At 50.8% G+C, this 20498-nt stretch overlaps 1 protein-coding gene across 1 annotated transcript in view; it reads right to left on the reverse strand.

Moving 5' to 3' along the window:
- klf7b (Kruppel-like factor 7b) overlaps positions 1-18672 on the reverse strand; it is a 42527-nt gene extending 23855 nt beyond the window's left edge. Inside the window, exon 1 of the mRNA XM_047046128.1 lies at positions 18159-18672. Coding sequence (XP_046902084.1) covers positions 18159-18260 — 102 coding nt within the window. The 5' untranslated portion in view covers positions 18261-18672. The remainder of the gene's footprint in view (positions 1-18158) is intronic.
- Between the last annotated feature and the right edge of the window lie 1826 nt (positions 18673-20498).

Below are 20498 nucleotides of genomic sequence, written 5' to 3' on the forward strand. Positions count from 1 at the left end.
GAGAGCAGAGAGCAGAGAGGGTGGAAGTGTTTTGTTTCCCAGACAAGTGCTCTGGGCTCAGTGATGTATTGAGATCTCAGGTTACACTGCGCTGGGTTCCAGGCAGAAGCTCTGACTGATAGGACCTGCTCCTCCAATCACAGACTCTATTTCACTGACAGCACTGCTCCACTAGCAGCCTGGACGAACTGGGCCGCGGGCCAGCGGTACACAGCATTTAAAGACAGCGGAACACATCCTCCGCCTGCTCGACATGCTTTAACACAACCTCAACTACAACCACCGTTCTTAGCCCACAGCTGAGCTCCAGAGCCAAAAGTCCTTCCTTCGCTACACTCTGGAGCTTCAGTTCCAGCCACACTCACAGATCAAATCCCCAGCTCTACGAGACCCTCCAACCCAGAACATGACCAAGAGAGCCCCAGGTTCACTTCTGGATAGTGTCTAGGTTCTGGGACACGAGCCAGCATCTATTCCTGCCATTTACCGGACGCGCCTCACTAATACGACTGGGCGAGAGAGACATGAGACGTGACTGGGACCACATGATGATGCTGAGAGGACGATGACAGGGTCATCTTTCACTGAAACCACGCTAGGTCTCAGCGCCAGGTGGCAGGGTTTGTGTTTGCGTGAGTGTGTGTGTTTGCCTGAGTGTGTGTGTGTTTGCCTGAGTGTGTGTGACCGGCGCTCCATTCCTGTTGAGCAAGGCACGTTCCCCTAAAGCACGTTGTGACGCGGGTCACCGAGGGGACACTTGGGGGATCAAATGCAACTCGTCAAACGAGCGTCACCGTGTCACAGTGTAGATTCTGACTGGTTTGCAGAGGGAGAGAAACCGCCTGAGCACAGTATCGCTGATCCATATCCGACTCGATCCCATTTGTTCACGGTAAACAAGGATGTTGACTCGCTCGGCGGACATTGTTTAGAGATGGCTGTAGGAACAATCCGGTTTCCTCAAATGGAGAGCTCAAGACGTACATCAGCAGATGTGAGGTCAGCAGGATAGAGAGCAGAGTTACAGCATGGGGGTGGGGAGCGGACAAGGATCAACCCCGGTTTCCTTTAGGCATGAGCAATGTGTGTGTGTGTGTGTGTGTGACTGTGGGAGTTTTTACAGTCTGGGAAGTTATGTGTGTGACTGGGGGGAGTTTTTTTTAAAGGCCTGGACAGTGTGTGTGTGTGTGACGGGGGGATATTTAACGGTCTGAGAAGTGTGAGGGGGGGGGGTTCACGGTCGCTCACACACTGTGCTTCTCGAATATGTATCTACTGCTCCTTTGTCCCCTTTTGCCGGATGTGCCCTGTCGATAGAGCGCACGATGACAGCTGCATCGGGATGAGAGCAACAGGAAACGCATTCCTCTCATCTGAGCTGGTTTCCTGTCCCTGAAATGGATGGGACGCAGCTATATGCCCTGTGGACTGAAAGGAAATGGTTGGAGGAAATTGTCCAGGTAGGATGACAACTTTGGGCAGGAAGCGTAAGCCTTTACAGGGGGGGGTGTGTAAGTGTTAGTGTGTGTACGGGTATATGTGTGTGTGTGTCAGAGTATGCCATGCCTGTGCCCTGAGTCAGACCAGACCTCTGTTATGCAACGCCACCTGGCAGCCATGCTCTGGTAGCTACCCACATGCTGATAAGACACACACACACACACAGAAACAAAAACACATGCACACTCAGGCAGATCCAAACACATTCCAGACCAGGGTCACCATGGGCGAGCGTAGGCAGGCCAGACCCAGTCAGGGGATCACTGTCTCGGGCCGTCTGCACAATCTACATCTTGCGTTTCCAGATATGGCCATTCGAGGGACTAAGAGGATAATCACACACCGAAAATCACGTAACCCTAAATGCCTCATTCTCTTTCTCCATTTTTCCATGCTACCCTCTCCCCCCCCGGCTCCCCCCCCCCCCCCCCCAACATCTAACCCCAGCAGCACCGTCACAAGTCTTTGTGCTGCGGGGGGGATTTTTCATGCACCAAAGCCCTCCAAAACAAAATGAAGAACGCAGATTAGCAAAGCCGCTTAAAAAATTAAACAAGTTTACCGCTCGTCGTTGCGAGGGGGCTCACCTCAGAGAGATAGGGGAAGGCCGGCCAGCCTGGCTGCTGAGATAACCCACAGAAACACAGGCAGCTCGCTCCCACCCAATTTCACAGCACCAGGTTAGACACTATGGGTAATTGCGGCGGCTAACTGGAGTGTGCTCCGAAGATGGCTTTTGGGAAGCCCCGTCCTCAGTCCCTCTGTTTTAATTGTCTCTCAGAGTGGCCGATTATGCAGGCTGAGCACAGCTGCACTTTAAACTAGACCACAATAACCCCTCGACACTTTCCCTCCTCTTTTTCACTCAAACGCGTTTCTCCACTCGGGCTCTCTCTCTCTCTCCCTCTCTTTCGCTCTCTCTCGCTCCCTCTTTGTTTTTCTCAGTTTCAGAAGGGAAGGTAGACAGTGCCACAGGCAGGCAGGCCTCTGGTGTGGTTCTCTGAGGGTCCCCGCCTCAGGCTTCTGCTTCAGAGGAGGCAGGGATGCCGGTGACGTGGCTGTGGCTGCACTCGGGGACAAGGCTGTGGCTGCCCTGGTGAACAGGCTCATCAGACAGGCAGGCAGTCTGTCGACATGACGCTGTATCTCCCAGCCCCAGACTGACCTGGGTCTCCCAAATAGGATGAGCTGCTTGAGGCTCTCTTTGATTGTCAACGGTATCTAATCAGAGTGTGTGTTTGTGCATGTGTGTGTGTGTGTGTGTGTGGTTCTCTCTGAGGTGGGCCTGTAGTCTCTAGTGTAAACACAAGGCAGCTGAGAGATCAGAGGTTGAACAGAGGTTCGAAAGGGATCAGGCGCTCACTTGAGGACACGGGAGGTCTTCCGAGCTGCTGTTTGAGATCCAGATCCGTCGCAAATCCTTTCGAACCCAATGCATCGCCACGGTAACCACGACGAAAAACACGAGAAGAGGAACAAGGGAGAGCGTGCCAAACAAGGTGTCTCGGCTCCCCCCCCCCAGAGGTGGCCGTCTGGCTCCGTGTGACGCCTCAATCAGTGCATCCATCCCTGTCCTGTCCTCTCCAGCAGCCAGGCTATCAGGCCCTCCAATCTGACACACGGCAAACAAACACACCCCGGCCATCGTCGCCACCCTCTGGACATGTCTCGTCCGGGGGGAGGGGGGGGGGAGAGGAGGGGGGGGAGGAAGGGAGATATGGAACACAAAGGATCTACTGTATCGCGTCCCAATGACTAATAAAGACAGTAGATTGCAAAGATAAATATACACACACACACAGATGACTCATCCGTCCCCTTAGTCGTGTACACACATACAGAAACAAAGCATTCAGCACATGGGTCATTAATAAATGCAGAACAGCTCTTCCTCTTGATCACACATCATCCCCAGCCTGTCTCTTTCTTTCGTACGCTCTCTCTCTTCCTCGCACACACACACACACACACACACACGCACGCACACACGCACACACACACACCACATATAAAGACATATCCATGATCTCAGAGCCACGCATGCTCACATCAAACAATGACCTCATTCCTCCCTCCCTCCCAGTCTCCCCCCTCCACCTCTGCAGCTGGCCCAGAGAGTGAGGTCACCTGAGATTTGAAATGGAGGGATGAAATCATCATCAAAATGGAGTCCCCCATCCCCCACTGCCTCCCCCTGCAACCCAAAACATAAACCCAGACACCCCTTCAACCCCTATAACCCCCCCCCTCCCTCTCTCTCTCTCTCTCTCTCTCTCTCTCTCTCTCTCTCTCTCTCTCTCTCTCTCTCTCTCTCTCTCTCTCTCTCTCTCGCCCCCCTCCTTCCAGTCTCCCTCCCACGCAGGCTTTTACAGTGGAGGCACTTTGAACCCAATTACTAGCAGCGGACAGGGCTGCTACACAGACACAATGGGCAGAGCTAACAGGAGGCTGATGAATGCCTCTGCACTTCATTAGTTTCTGACTACAAAAGAGGCTCCCAGTATGGGCTAACCTTACTTTTGCCAGGGGCCACCCAACACGACAGGTCACGGTGAGCCCGCGCCACTGTGTGAGTGCAGTGTGTGGCAGCGTGTGTGTGTGTGTGCGCAAACCATAGTAGGTAACCAAGGTATAGATGCTGCAACCCAGGTGTAAGAGAGCTTCTCCGTCACCCGGGGTTACGCGATGTGTGCGCGAGTGAGCGAGTGGGGACGACCTGCACATGTAAGGCTGGCGTAAGAGTGTGAGAGCGCTGGCGCGAGGGCAGGCCGTCCGGGCGAGAGAGAGAGTGTGGCAGACATGTCGAGAGGAGGTGAAGGAGCTTCTGTTGCGGTGGGGGCTTAAGACGTCCTACCTCCTCCCCTCCTCCCCCGCTGGCAGGTAGGGGCTGGCACGCCACAAGCCCCCGCTGTCACACACACCTGTCTGCCTCACGGGGGGGGGGGGGGGGGGGGGCACACAGATACGCCCACACTCCAACTCTAACTACTCTAAGCTTTTCAGCCTTTAGCACTGCACAACACCTCCCACCTTCACCCTCCTTCAGTTGTCCTCCCACATGCCACTCCTCCCTCTCCTTCTCCGCCGCTCGCTCCGACAAGGTCAGAGCGTGTGCCTCTGGTGTCGATGCAAAGATGTGTGCAGTGCTAGGAAAATCTGCAAAGGTCGGAGGAGTCATCTTTGACATCACACACACAGCTCACACACACACACCAACATCGTGCTGGGAACCCAAGGATGGATCAGTGTTTTTCTTCCCCGTGGTGGCTGCTCTCACCCTCAGGACTTTAGCATTTTGAGGAAGCCTGTGATCTCACTGGCCATGCTGGAAAGCACAGGGCAAGGGAGGGATGACTCACAGGTGCTGAGCACGGAGTGTGAACGCGTGTGTGAGAGTGTGTGTATGTGTGCGTGCGTGTGTGTGTGTGTGTAGACGAGGCAGGCAAATGGAGCCTGTAACCCTCTTTGCCGGGAAGTCCTCTTGAAGGAGAAGAAAACACTCCTGCCTTTATCTCTCCCTTCCTCCTTCCTTCCCTCCATCCCTCTCTCCTTCCCTCCTTCCCTTCATCCCTCTCCCCTTCCCTCCTTCTCTCCATCCCTCCCTCCATCCCTCTCTCCTTCCCTCCCTCCATCCCTCCCTCCATCCCTCTCTCCTTCCCTCTCTCCTTCCCTCTCTCCCTCCCTCTCTCCTTCCCTCTCTCCCTCCCTCTCTCTTTCCCTCTCTCCCTCCCTACCTCCTTCCCTCCCTCCACCCCCCTGAGACGCTCTGTGAGCTGCAGCTCACGCTTAAATAATTCAGATGGGTGGTGAGTGAGTGAGTGCATGTGAACTGCTCTACTGAACCCAATACACACAGACACACACACACACACGTGCATTCAGAAACACGTACACAAACACACACACACTGAGAACTTGTGAACCAAAATGCATTGTCTTCTATGCACCCATCAGCACAAAATTGACTTTTGGGGACACAAGGGGAGACACAAATAGCACAATACACACATACACACACACACACACATACTCAGCGACACAAAGCAACACACACACACCAATGTCCCCCATCCTGCAGCACTAGGTTATTCCCTCAGGTATTCCCGGCAACATTGCAGATTAAAATAGCTTCCGACCCACATAGCACAGCTTGGCGATGGCTCACACTCCCAGTTCGCTCACTTAGAGAACCCTCAGCCAGACAGCCGCTCCACACCACCACCACCAACACCACCACCACCACCACCACCAACACCAACACCACCACCACCACCACCACCAACACCACCAACACCAACACCACCACCACCACCACCACCACCACCACCAACACCAACACCACCACCACCACCACCACCACCAACACCAACACCAACACCATCAAAACAACAACAACGAAACCACAGCAACAACACCCCCCCCCCCCTTCCCCATGTCCCCCCTTCTCCCCCAGCCTCCATCCCAGGGCAACAGGGGGGCTTGTCACCGACGACCAGGTGTTGAACCAGGGTCGAGGAGCCCCAAGAGAACCTCCCAGCTCTCTAGCAGAGTTCCCATCATGCCTTGCCACCTTTCGGGAAGTGAAAGGCGGTGAGATGGAGATAACGGATAGATGACAAAGACTCGGTCTCATCTTTCTGCCACAAAAGAAAAACATCCAGGAGACAGAGTGTGTCTGGCAGAGAACAGGACAAATTCCCAAGGTCGTCCTTCCCTCTCCGCTCTGCATGTGACCCATTTACTGGGCTGCTCACAGACCGTGTGGAAGACTAGGAGTCTCCTCCCCACAGTACACACACACACAGTACACACACAGTACACAGTACACACACTGTACACACACAGCACACACACAGTACACAGTACACAGTACACACACGCACACACACCATATAGTATCTGTCATTAGTCTCAGGTAAAGGTGGTTCATGCCTGCAGCTCATTAGACCAGGTGGGCCTCGCAGCAGAGCAGGTTTTGGATTAAGAGAAAGGATGAAGGGAGGAAAAAGGGAGGAGAGGAGAGAGGGAGGAGAAGAGAGAGGAGGGAGGAGAGGAGATGACAGCTCAGCGGCCCTGCAGAGCCAAGTCTAAATCTGGAGCGTGGTACAGTATGCCACCTGCCTCAGCTCCACAAACACACAGCCAGGGGTCTGAGGGGCAGGGCTGGCCAGGCTGGGAACAGCCCACAATACAACATGGCCATGCCCAATGACTTAGCAACCGTCGCCAGGACAAACGGCGACCGAGGCAATTGTAACGGCGGCGGCCGGAGGGGCCGATGAATGGGGGAGTGGGGGGCTGGCGTCAGTCCAGGTGGGAGAGGAGTGTGGAGGAGGAGGGGGTGGAAAGAATGGCAGGGTTTCCTGAAATTCGACAGAATGGAGGGGGGGGGGGGGGAAGGGGGGGGGGGATGAGGAAGCTGGTCGGCGGGTATCTTGGGAAGCCTTGTGGACGCCGTCGAGGCCACAGTGACAATCTTAGGCTCTGGCAGCCAGCAGACGCAAACACACACTTCCTGTGCCTCTGTCAAAACCCGCAACACTGCTGATGATGTCACAGGCACACACACTCACATGCCTCAGGCTCCTCCTTTTCGTAGGTTTGTGACAAGAGCTATGTTTGTCCCATCATGCAGTGGGCCAAGCACCAGCGTTGTAGAGTGGCACCCGCTCGCTTCTTGAACGCGCGCCAGAAGGGCATCTGCGCTTTTTATTCTCTCGCCATCCATTTGCTGGGCAGTGCATGGGAGCTACAGCCAAGCAGAGAGCTGGGCAAGGGCACTCTGTGCCAGCTCTGAATACAGTGAAAGACATGGGGAAAGGGGGAGGGCGAGAGAGGCAGAGAGGCAGAGAAGAGAGAGATAACGCAAAAGTGAAAAGCGTGCTGGCATATCAAACTCTGGAGTTGACACAATGGGAGTCTGGATCTAAGCCAGGTCACGCGGCCGTCCCAGAAACAACATCCAACCCTGCATGCAAATGCCTGTCTCTTCCTCTAACTCTCCGTATTTCTGATATCTCTTCATCTCCCTCTTCACGTGTGCACCCTAACCCATAACAGACTGCGAGTGCTCAACCTTCCACTTTCACAGGCTGGTATAGAGTCAGCTGAATATGGTCTTCTGGTCTGAGCTCAACTATTAGTTCACTCTTTCGAAGAAATGTTTAGTCTGGGAGTCAGAGGGCTAGTGGAGTTCCAGCTCAAGGTCTTAAAGAAGACATATGCTCCTTCCGAATGGGAACCTACCCTAACCTACCAGCTGTTAGCTAGCCCGCAGTGTGTCCAGTGTGTCTGGTTGTGTGTGTGTGTGTCCAGTGTGTCTGGTTGTGTGTGTGTGTGTCCAGTGTGTCTGGTTGTGTGTGTGTGTGTCCAGTGTGTCTGGTTGTGTGTGTGTGTGTCCAGTGTGTCTGGTTGTGTGTGTGTGTGTCCACCCAGTGGGCCTTTTCATCATTCTCTGCTGATATGAAAACAAACAAATGATCTCATGTGCCTAGCAACAGGTGTGTGCTCATGTGAATCATGGTGACACCCTCTCCTAAAGCTACACACAGACATCTGTCCTTGAAACACCCTTTGTGTCAACAACACGCCTATCCTAACTAAGCCTTCTAAACTTCATCAAAAAACATCCTGGATCCTACCACAGGACAGTGATAGGAAGTCGAAATTGGACTTGTATGGTCAAATCAAATCAAATGTATTTGTATAGCAATTTTTACACGCAAGCATGTCACAGAGGGCTTCACATACGCCCATAGAACTGCCCCTCAACCAACCTGAACCCTCAAGGATGGTCAACTATGTCTGTTGCCAACATTTCACTTGTCCCTCTTGAACTGGCGGGGATTTCAACCTGCAGAGCACCTGATATATGTGGACAAGATCCTATGATTCATATTACCATATGGAAGCTGTCAGATCTGGCTGGCCTTTTTAGAGACGGAATATCCCGAAGGTCAAGTTCAGAGAGAGAGAGAGAGTAAAAGAGGAGGAAGGGAAGGAAAAAAAGAGAGAGAGACAGTTTGGGAAAGAGAGAGAGAGCGTAGCGTGGGAGTCTAACCACCCCTCCCATCCCCTCGAGCTGTTGAATAAACATGAGACGCCTCTCTCTCTCAGTAGACATGCCCTTCAGTTTCAGTTATTCTCACCCACACTCTTTCTCTCTGTCTTCCTTCCTTCACTCTCTCTCTCTCTGTCTCTCTCTGTCTGTCTCTCTCTTTCTCTCTCTCTCTCTCTCTGTCTCTCTCTCTCTCTCTCTCTTTCTCTCTCTCTCTCTCTCTCTCTCTCTCTCTCTCTCTCTCTCTCTCTCTCTCTTTCGGAGCTCTCTAAGACACCTCCGAAGCCGTGCTTAGAGCTGTTTAAAAACAACAATAAGAACATGATCTATTATGTATGAGTGTGTGCTGTGCTCAACTCTGGGTTTCCATGCTCAGGTGTAGAATACAGAATGCTTTTGCTTTACTTACATCTCACCTGAGCAGAGGAACAGAGGCGAGAGGAGGAGAAAGGCTAGCTGGAGCCAGAGAGGGAGGAAGGAGAGAAGGAGATGGGGGACTGTGTGTGTCTGTGAGTATGCAAGTGTGTGGAAAAAATGACTGTCTGCTCCCCGGCTGTTAATCAAAGCACTGAGTGGAGCTACCTCTCCATCGACTGACAAGACTTGGAGGCTCATGCATAAAGATGCATCTCTCTCTCTCTCTCTCTCTCTCTCTCTCTCTCTCTCTCTCTCTCTGTCTCTCTCCCTCCCTCTCTCTCTCTCTCTCTCTCTCTCTCTCTCTCTCTCTCTCTCTCTCTCTCTCTCTCTCTCTCTCTCTCTCTCTCTCTCTCTCTCTCCTCTCTCTCTCTCTCTCCTGTCTTCCGCCTCCTCCCATGGGCAGGGGGGAAGTGGTTGGGTGGGTGGAAGTGTGGGGTGGGCTTTGACAGTCACTTGAGAAGCTCCCAGACAAATGAACCCCTCTCCATTTCTAGTATCACCCCTTCCCCTCTCCTCCTCCCCTCTCCCTTTTTCCTCGTCTACTCTTTCTCTCCTCCTCCACTGCCTCTCTTCCACTCGCTCTCTCCTCCTCTACTCCCACTCTCGTCTTCCACTCCTGCTCTCCTCTTCCACTCCCCCTCTCCTCCACTCCTCCTCTCCCCCTCTCTCTCCCCCTCCTTCCTAGTTCCATCTCCACCAGTGAAAAACCTCTTGATCTCTCATAATCAGCGTTCTGACGTCCACACGCAATCATCTGTAGAGCGGCGCTGTAATTACCCCTCTACTCCCCGAATTATCCCACCTCTTACTGTGTTGGTGTGTGTGTGTTTGTGTGTGTACATCGGTGTGTGGATGCGTGCGTGTGTGTGGTAGGTGAAGATGTGTGTCTCAGGAAGGTAAGTCTTTTGTTCTGAGCCTGTTAGCCATACTGGGTATGAGTGGCCTGTCATTGTCCCTGTGTCGTGTTTTCATGTGGTAGGTTCATATTACTAAGCACTTTACTGAAAATAACCTTGAATAGCCTATAATATTGTAGCAATGACTTGTAATTTCTGGCATGCCAGTGTTCTTTTAAACTGGGAATCTACAATGGTGATACATTTGATGTGTAGGCATACTTGTGTTTACTAGGCAGTTAGGCATAATTGTATGTGTGCAACCATGCCCTACAGAGCTCTTGAACTCAGCCCTCCAGCAAGCTTCCAGTCTCCTCTGTCCTACAGTTCAAAGCTGGCCTCTGTCCAGTGTGACCGACATGATTTGCTCTCCCCAGCGCTAAACGGGAGCCATGAGCTGGAGAGACCAACTCACCTTCCGGGAGAGCCGAGTGACCTGACATCCATTTGATATACAGTACATTAGCTGTGTGGAGAAGAATGAAAATTCATCCCTTTAAACTGTGTAATCTGGGCCTGTGAGGCAGGCACTCCACTATGTCCTTCTCTGGTGCCCCATTCATCCTCAAAGATCAAGCCTATAGCTTTCACACTAAACCCTGTCTTCACAGCCCTCTATCATCTCTCTCTCTCTCTCCCTCCCTCCCTCCACCCCCCTCTCTCCATTTATGCGGAGTTCATTTGTTCCGCTTACCTAGAGCTGATGTACTTACTGTGCTGTTCCATATCTAATCTTCCTCTATAGGAGAGAAGGGGCTCCTTCAGTCTGGTTAGCCTGCTGAAGATATGCCGACCTCAGCTCCTGTCCTCCTCAGACAGTTTCTCATTAAGAAGCACAGATACGGGCCATTCAGAGGAAGGAGGTGATGACAATAACACAAACGCGTTGATTACTTGAAAGTCAAAGAAACAAAGGGAGGGAAAACAAAGCCGCGTTCGGGCGCGAATTTATTTCAATCGATCTTGTGAAGATCTCCTGATGTCTGTGCGGCTTTGTCTCTCCACAACCAAGAAGGTTTCTTCTTCCTTCTCTCTTTTCACTTTTGCCGTCAAGTCAGCTAGAAAAATCTTCAAACAAATTCTACGGCATGTGTCTCATTCCGTAGGAGCGGAGGCGGGTTTGTGTGTGCGTGCGAGTGTGTGTGTGTGCTCGTGTATGGATGTGTTCATGCGAGTGCGTTGACGTGTGTGCAGTGGTTCAGGTGAGGTGTATAATTTAACCAGCACAAAGTTAACTTATATGGTTCGCAAAGCTGTGTGTGGGTAGAGGGGGTCTCCCACTTCAAAGGGAGACAAGCCTCCCCCCTCTCACTCCCCTGTCACCCTCGCACACAACTACCCCCCCCTCCCCCCTCCCTCCACCTTTCCCCCCTGTAGCACATGAAAGACCCAGCTCACAGAGAGCCTGAGCCCTAATGGAGGTCAGCTGGTTAAGGCATGTGTTTATGTGTTTGTCTCGTGTGTGTGTGTGTGTGTGTGTGTGAGCGTGCCTACGTTTTCTGTGTTTTCTTTTTTGTCTCGGTGTGTGTGTGTGTAGTAGATGATGTTGATGGATACAGGGCCCATCTATCGAGGCCGCCGGCTTCAATTCAGTCCATCCAGCAGGAAAGCCATTACACTGTACCGGCACACGGCAGCAGGCGTGCTGCCCTCTCCTGAAGTGCACCCTCATGCTATCTTGAACCCAGATCCCTGAGTCATCCCAGGCCAGGAAGTGAGAGAGATCCCCTGTGGGGCTCTGGTGAGGATCCCTGAGTAGGCCAGCACAGCACAGACAGGAAATGTCTGACCTAATACGCTCTAGATTTATGGATACGTGGCACAATACGGCTGTTTTGTAATGCAATGGGGTGTCTGTCAGAACTAGCCCTACCTCTAGCCCCAGCCCTAGTCCTAGCCCCAGTACTAGCTTCAGCTATATCCCTAGCCCAGATCCCAGCCCTAGCCTCAGCCTCAGCCCTAGCCTCTAGACATGACACCGCATAGAATCCCTCATCCTTATGTCGGATGTAAGATCAATGAAGCTATAAATGCTTCCAATCTGATCAGAATAGGTCTGATGTATCCCTCTATCTGTCTGAGGGTCATTGAGTCCACCAGCTGTCAGTCGGTGTGTGTGTTGTCAGTCAGGGAACGCAGTAGTTACTGTAGTACTGTGTAGGCGTGAGCGATACCTATGTACGTCAGCCTCAAAAGAGAGAGACACCTCCAATTACAGGGTGAGATAATTGCGCAACAGCTGGGTTACCACGGTAACCTTCCCCAGCGAGCGTGTAAATCTCTGAGAGCAGAGACCGTGATGACAGTAATAAGCGTCTCTCTTTATACTGCTGAGTTACCATTAAAAGCTGCCACAACTAGTCCAACGGGTTTTTGTGTTAAACTGGTCTGTTTCAAAAAGTCCAAAGGGCCATTGAAAACAGCAGACCATTTCTTTGACATCTTTGCGTGTGTGTGTGTATGTGTATGTGTATGTGTATGTGTATGTGTATGTGTATGTGTATGTGTATGTGTAGGGCATAGCGTGCATAGCATGATTAGTAATTGTGGGTCCTACCTGTGTGTGTGTGTGTCAGTAATTCACAGTGTAATCCATCCTCTTTAAAACTGGAGCCTCAATACGAAAAACCACAACTAAAACTACCCAGGTGTTTCGACTCCTTCCTCACCCCCATCCCTGTGCCACAACTGTGTGTGTGTGTGTGTGTGTGTGTGTGTGTGTGTGCGTGTGTGTGTCTGGGTGTCCCTCAGCATGGCAGCTCTGTCTCACTGTAATCCCTGCAGTGAGAGTGAGAGTTTCCTACCCCCCCCACCCCTCTCCCACCCCCTCGCTCTTCCTCCACTTCCCTCCCCGGAGCACATCCAGCCAAGCCTGGTCTGAGTGTGAGAAAGCAGCTGTGCTCCAGTGAGGATTGCATAACAGGAGTTTTGGCAGAGCAGGCCCAGCGGAGCAGCTCTCTGGGACAGGGCCCTGCAGCTGGAGAGACTGCAGCCCAGCGTGGACCCACACCTGCCCGGACCTGAGAACACGGCCTCGGAGGCCCCGAAGGCTTGCATACTCCACTGCTCACGGAAGACCTATGGGGATGGGTGGAGGCTGGTGGCAGTTCAAACTTTGGTTGAACTTGTGTGCGTATGTGTGTAAGGGGGAGTGGCCCGGGGGCTGAGCTGTAGCCTAAATCTATCTGAGCCTGTTCTAAATGTTACTGTGTTTTGTCCACTCATCTTTTCCCTGCTCCACAGCCCGTCCCATCCCTCCTACTTTTCCTCTGTCCTCTCTCTCTCTCTCTCTTTCTCTCTCTCTGTTGTTCCTTCTACATTTCTCTCATGTGCTCTCATTCTCGATCCCTCTCCACTCTCCACCACCCTTGTCTCTGTTCTGAGAGTTACTGGGCTGTGAAATGCGCAGAAAACTGCAGCAGCGCTGGAATATGCATGCTGGGCAATTCATTATCTTGTCAAACTTGGCTTCCCTGGGCCGGCCTCAGAACCCTGTGAGAGGCATGGTAGGGATGGCTGCCTGCAGGCCAGAGAGGGGGGGGGGGGGAGAGTTGGAGAGAGGGACAGAGAGAACAAGCGATTGATAGAAGGATGGAGAGAGAGCTAAAGAGATGGAGCCTTTGATGGCCCAGTTCACTTGGATGGGATTTGCTCTGTAGGTCAAATGGGTGAGGGGAGCCAGATAGATGCAGGGCAGGAGGACAGGAGGAGGAGAGGGCATCCACAAGAGGTTGGACAAGGGGCAACAGGACAGGGGATTCAGGTCACAGAGAGGGACACAGGGGGTTCAGAGCTCAGGGTCAACCTTGGTGACCTTCTACAAAGACCAACCAGCTAAATGTCACCCTTCACCCCTTTGATGGCACAGGCATGCAGGACTGACCATGACTAAAATGTGACATGACCCTGCTCCTATTTCAATGTTCATGAAAGCTATGCATTGGTTCTCTGCTGTGATTCGCTCTCTGCTCTAACTCTTTCAGCTCTGACACTCGGACATTTGTTTAATGATGTTGTACATCTCCTGGCTATGTTTCCTCTCTAATCTCATGTTCCAGGCCAGCTCCATCTCAGGACTCGGGCTCTTCGGGACTTAGTTCTGCTGCGACTCCTATTGCAGAAATCAGGAGCTTGCATTTCTGCCAGAGACTGTGCTTGTGATCTAAAAATACGGCCCGGCTGAAAACAAATCAATTAGCGAGGACGCTTCAAATTCCTGAAGGTACAGAAATAGACCCTGTGAAAACAAAAACGAAGTGAGTAAAAAAAACAAAACCCAAAAAGCGTCCCAGAGTGAGAGACAGGACTGCGAGGCACGAGGAAGGGAGAGGAGAGAGAGGACAAAAGAAAAAAAGAAAGAAAGAGAGAGAAAGAGGCACAGAGTGACCCATTTTCACTGCAGCCCACAAATATATGGGTGCTGTCTGGGTAGAAGAGCCACAGGGATGCTCGAGCCGCAGAACCAGACACTAACCACACACACACACACACACAAAACAAAAGCAGATCCCTCCTTTTCCATCCCCCTAGTCCGTCCCTCCTCCCTCTCCATGCTTCATCTCTCAGGTATAGCTGCTTAATTGGGCAAAGTGACTCACCTGGGTTTTAATAGTGTTGTTTACTTCTACTGTCTCTGTCTCCATTCCTCCCACCTGCTCCCCCATCACTGGCCTTCACAGCCAATCAGAACCACCGAGAGGCGACAGGGAGGGGGAGGGGCCAACGAGATTGCCTGTGCCTGTGTGTATTACAATATACGTCTGGTACTTCCCGGTGTTAATGCATGTCTGTGTTATGTTTGCATGCGTGTGGTGACTGGGAGAGGACGTAGGGACGACAAGGGGAACACACAGATACTGTTTGAATTGACCCCTCTCACGGGTCACTGCCAAAATAAGCTCTCCTTTCCACCCAGACAGAGAGCTGACGCTCTATCTCCCCCCCCCCCCATTTCATTCCATCCCTCTGTGTCACTGTGTCTTTTTTCCACCCTCCGCATCCATCTGTATCTCTTTCCCTCGATCCATCTCTCTTTCTCAATCCCTGCGCCTCCCCCCCCCCCTTTCTCTGTGTACATATCCCCTCTGTCTCTTGATGACAGTGAGAGATGGGGTTTTTGTTCAGGCAGGGCCAGGGCAGTCCAGGCAGAAGCAGCATCATCTCCACAGGGACCCCGCAGGGGAGCAGTGGGCCCTGAGAGGACTTCATCATGGCCCTGTCGCCTCCAGCGCTCCATCATACACTTTTACTGCCTCTTGGCCCGAGCCCCAGCCCCAAACCCAGCCAAAGCCTTAACTCCATCCCTGTCCCCGGTCATTGTCTGTACACTACCAGTCCAACTCTGTATCCACTCTCAGCAGTAACTCCAGCTTAGGCTCCAGCCTCTCCACCAAGCCTCATCCCACGCCTTCGCACAGCCTCTTCCCCAACCTCCTCCCTTGCCTGCTCCCAGCCCCATCCCAGCCTCATCTACAGCCTTCTACCCAGCCCTCTCCCGACCCCATCCCCAGCCTCATCCCCAGCCTCATCCCCAGCCTCATCTACAGCCTTCTCCCCAGCCTCCTCCCGGTCCCATCCCCAGCCTCATCCCCAGCCTCATCCCCAGCCTCATCTACAGCCTTCTCCCCAGCCGGAGCGCTGAAACTCAATTCAGCCACACAGCACCATTAAGGTCTGATTCATGCTCCGCTCACCGGGGCCCCAGCACGGCCATCCATCTTGTCTCCTGTGAGAAGGCTGCCGTTTACCTTCCCTTGGCAGATCTAGGGCTGCCCTATCAAGCCATCCGCACCAGTAAAAGCATCAGGCGTTAACGGTGCACGCTGCACTAGAAAAACTTGCTTTATCCACCTGTCTCGCTGGCTGGCTGGCACTTTCTCTTTCCAACCCTCCCTCTCTCTCAAACCCCATCAAAGGGGACGTTTATAGTTTGCCCTTCCAAGTTCTTTTCCCCCCCTTACTCACTCTCTCCTCCTCGGACAGGCAGTGCGGCCTGGTCCATTGCCCCAGCCAGCGGAGAGTAAACAGCAGAAATGAGCTCCAGCAGGTCGACGACGAGCACTTCCCTCTCCGTCATCACCAGGCAGAGCTTCCCCCTGGTCGCTCTCTTCCTCTTCCTGTCTCTCTCACTCTATCTCTCTCTCTCTTTCTTTGTCTCACGCAACTCACAGCGAGAGCACAGTGCACGGACACCCGGGCACACCTGCACACTCTCCCGCATGCTCTCGGACTGTCACCCACTTCTGAGTCTCTCTGTCTGTCTCTCTGTCTCCATCTATGATGTGTCTCTCCCTCCTCCTCCTCTCTTGGCATGGCTAGCCTTTGGATGGGAAGGAAAGGCCCACTACAGGGAGGATCAATGCTTCCCCTCACAAACCTGTCATATATAACTAGCCAAACAGACAGGACGACTTTAGGGATACATACACACACACACACACACACACACAACATACACATAGACAATATAGATACACACACAGATGAAGGAACTATGTACTGCAGCTAACAACAGGACTGAGTGTGTTTCAAGACATCAAACTGACATGAGAAGCGACCACCGTTCTCTGAGACAACAAAGGGGGAGGAGGGGGAGGAGGGGGTGATTGAGAGACGGCCAGGAAAGATGGATGGAGTGCACCCGTCTGTCTGTCTGACAGCAAGCGGCCAATTACTGCCGAATGTGGCGGGATGAGGCCTGCCAGACCACAGCTTTCCATTAGCACATGCCAGCCATGCATGTGTGTGTGTGTGTGTGTGCAGGGTGGACAGAGTGAGGCAGAGAAAGAGAGACATGACGGTGTGTGTATGTGTGTCTGTTAGTGTGTGTGTGTGTGTGTGTGTGCGTGTGTGTGTGTGTCTGTGTGTGTGTGTGTGTGTGAATGAGAGAAAGAGAGAGAAAGAGAGAGAAAGAGAGAAAGAGAGAGATAGAGGGGGAGCTGAAACACCAACAAAATGGTGTGTCTGTGTGTAAGGGGGGCTTAGGGGGTCTGTATCCCTTTCAGACTCACACACCACCGATAAATAACCACCCGCTGTATTTCCCGCAGTTGAGCACATGGAATGGCAATGAGTTGAGGGAGCCAGCCGGTACGTGCGCACAGCGGCGAAGAGCACCGCATGCGGACTCATGAGCGCTCCTCTCACCACGCGCTCCACCGCATACTCATCACTGGTCAAAAAACCTTCCCATCTATATAAACCACAGCTGGGGTTATTATGAATACAAATAAGACGTATACATTTCTTGACCGAGTGGCTTTAAAATAAACACTATCAAGTCTGAAGTCAGATGGACAATCATCCGAATTAGTGTCAGTAAGTCACCCAAAGAAGTGGGATGCGAGTGGCTACGGCCTGGCACGGGCACTTGCTTGGCCATGTGCGTGCCCGTGTTCATGCTGTGACCAGCCCTGCGGATGACTTCATTTGAATGAATGAGTAATGTCGAGCGCGACATGTGATAACGTAACCGAAACAAGCGTTTACGGCTTTTCAACATCCCAGCCTTTTTTCTCTGGACTCATTAACTGCAATCGGATGTCCAGTCTAGTTCCAAAAGCCAGCTCTTTGCTGCATCTACACACACTTCCTTTTCATTCGCTTATCTCTCACGCGCATATCCGCGCGGTTACGATAATATATTATGCATCACTATCGGGAGCTGTTCCTCGTACCACGGGTTGAAAACACCAAGTAATCTGACAGATGCGGATGCATTATTTAAGAACAAGTCTCTTATTATTAGTCAACTGTCTATCTTCCATGCCCAAATTGCCTGCGCCCTCCTAAATCCCATGGCAGACTAGCAATTATTGTGCCACGAGCTCAGGTTGCCATTATTTAGAAATAAACCAAACAGAACGGCCAACAGACGGGCATATCGATCTGCTCGGGATTCTCTGATCAATACACAAAAAACCATGCACCTTTTTTTGCATCACATCTAATTTAATTTCAAAATGCTTAAACCATAAAATACATCTTTAGCCTATACTTTTCACATGAGCAGTCTACTTAAACAAAAAACCAAAAACATTGCCAGGAGCATGGCAATATTGAAGATGAAAGAGTTTACAGATAGGCCTGGCCAACATTATTGTCTGTCTACAATACTTAGACAAAGCGCACTATGATGAGCATCCTCAACAACCATCACCGCGCGACCACACTGCTCAAGTTGAGAGGCAGCGCGGGCTGCGTGCGAGCGCAGCTCCGGAGCGCTCAAGTGATTTATAATAACACAACCCAGAGTATGAGAGTAGTTAAGAGTAGGGAAAAGCAGTCACCTGCTGCCAGTTCTCCTCCAGCGAAGGCATCGCAGAGAAATAGCCTGTGTCATGCACGAGTTGGAGTTCCTGAAAAATACTGTAATTCGCCAACACGTCCATGATGATGCGCGCCTGAAGACAGTTTAGTCTGAATCCAAGGGAACGCACAACCCACTTTAGTTTGACAAGGGGTTAACAAAAATTATTCTTCTGATCCGTCCGTGGCTGTCGTGCGCCAGAAAGTATTGCTCTTTCTGCCAGTGAAACCAAACATGCAGAAGTCCGCTGAAAAGCTATAGAAAAAGAGTAGTTTTATGGTATAAGTGATGTGCAATCCTCTTTTCTCTGATACGAACTCTCACGTCTTCAGTCCAGAAGTGGGATGCCAGCTCGTTGACTTGAAACGTCCATCTATTTCCGCATTGCCAGATTACAATCTTTGCTCTATAAATTCCAGGTTGCCTTTTTTCCTAGCCGCTGCGCTTTCAGCAGGCAAGTAGCTGGGGCTAGCTGTCTAGTGAGAAGAGCGAGCCAAGGCTCTGGGAGGGGGAGTGGCTTGATGTCAATCAATTGTGTGCGTGACCATGTAAGGTAAATAGGGTTGATGATCTCACTTGCGTCCAATTAAGGCGGCGCTAAAAAGGGTAAAAAGGAGGAGTTAAAATGAATGACGCAACACCATTGGCTTTTTTCAGTTGTCACTCCGCCCTTAGATGGCTCTGAAAGGTGAGCTATTTTTAGAAGGCTATATAAATGTAGCAGCATTCCTTCCTCACTCAGAACGCGTTTTCGTGCGGAGAGGGAACATCTCATGCGCGCTCCTGCTAAAACCGAAGTATTTTAAGCAGATATTGTATGGTACGGTTCTTACGAATCCCACTAATTTAATCCTTCATTTTGAGATGTTGGACAGTGTGTTTCTTGTACACTTTTAAGATAGATCAAGACTCATGCCATGAGAGAAGATTCCTCCGTCTATGATATAACACACATCTTTCCCAACACTGCTCTGAGGCGACTTCTCTTGTGGTTTGAGGTTGCAAGCATTTACTGGAAATACGCTGCGTGGTGAGCATGCACGATAGGAGGCAGATATATTCCCACACAGTTTTTACTGCCCGGTAAAATATACAATATCCTTATCAAAACAAGTCATTAACTTTTTCTCTGTTCTGTTAACGTATTATGAAGCATTGTTATAGTCATAACAAGTATTAACCATGTTGATAGAGGTTGTAAATTGTGCTTGGCCATATTGAGACATAAATCTGTTGTAATAGTCTTTAGATAACAAATAAAGATTTTACTACACTATAGTTAATTTGTTCCTGTGCTCAATGCTGTTAAGGGCTGAACAGATTTAACTGGACATACCTCAGTAGGACCATACAAATGTAGACTTGTAAATACAACCTTGCATGTAATTAGCCACATAAACTGACAAATAAAACGATTTCACTGATATAAAAATGTATCATATTCCATCCATGAATCCAGAAAATTGCTGGAAAACAACGTCTAAACTGAAACTAATATGCATATAAACTCACAGTGATATATACTGTCATACTGTATGTTTTCCATTACATAACATTACATTGTTGTCATTGGACAACACAAAATCAACAACCATTGTTATAGAAATGCATAGAACTGGAGTTATGCAAACACATTACACTGCTCTGTATGTATTTCAATACATTCTGACCTTTCTTCAACATAATTGTATCTTTTCTATACACGCCTGCATGACTATATAGGCCACACATAACCACAATGTGCATTGAAAGCATCACTGTATACATTCTACAGCATGTGTACCTACACATAATGTTGTGGAAATTCTGCCCATCAAACTAGCCCACCCAACCTGCATGGAAGCAGATAAACCATGCCCATCTCTAGAGTCACTGTAGTGAAATATGTTTTCGAAGACATATTCTGTGCTGTGTTTTGGCCTGTCCTAGACCTGGCCATAGCTGTGCAGTTCCAGTGTTGTGTGGGAAAGCACACCGATCCATCTTTATATTGATAATCAGACAGCATCCGCTTAGTAACAATTTACAATGTAGGGCAAAGCCATCAATAAGCTGGCAAAGCCAGACCACGGTGGGTAGATAAAGCAATGCAGAAGGAGTTAATTACTATTTCAATGGGCATGGGAAAAGGTTACACGTAACGACCATTAGCTTCTCGTGCATTTTCTAACTGGCTTAACCATTAGTCACATAGAGTATGAGAAGCTTTACTCTACAGCTCAGGTTTACACAGAGTCAAACATCTGTTTACACGTCCGTGTACGAACATGAGCACTTCCAGTGTTAAAGGTGATGGTCATGTTGCGCTGATTAAACCTCT

Source organism: Hypomesus transpacificus, chromosome 23, assembly GCF_021917145.1.
Source record: "Hypomesus transpacificus isolate Combined female chromosome 23, fHypTra1, whole genome shotgun sequence".
Taxonomy (NCBI): domain Eukaryota; kingdom Metazoa; phylum Chordata; class Actinopteri; order Osmeriformes; family Osmeridae; genus Hypomesus; species Hypomesus transpacificus.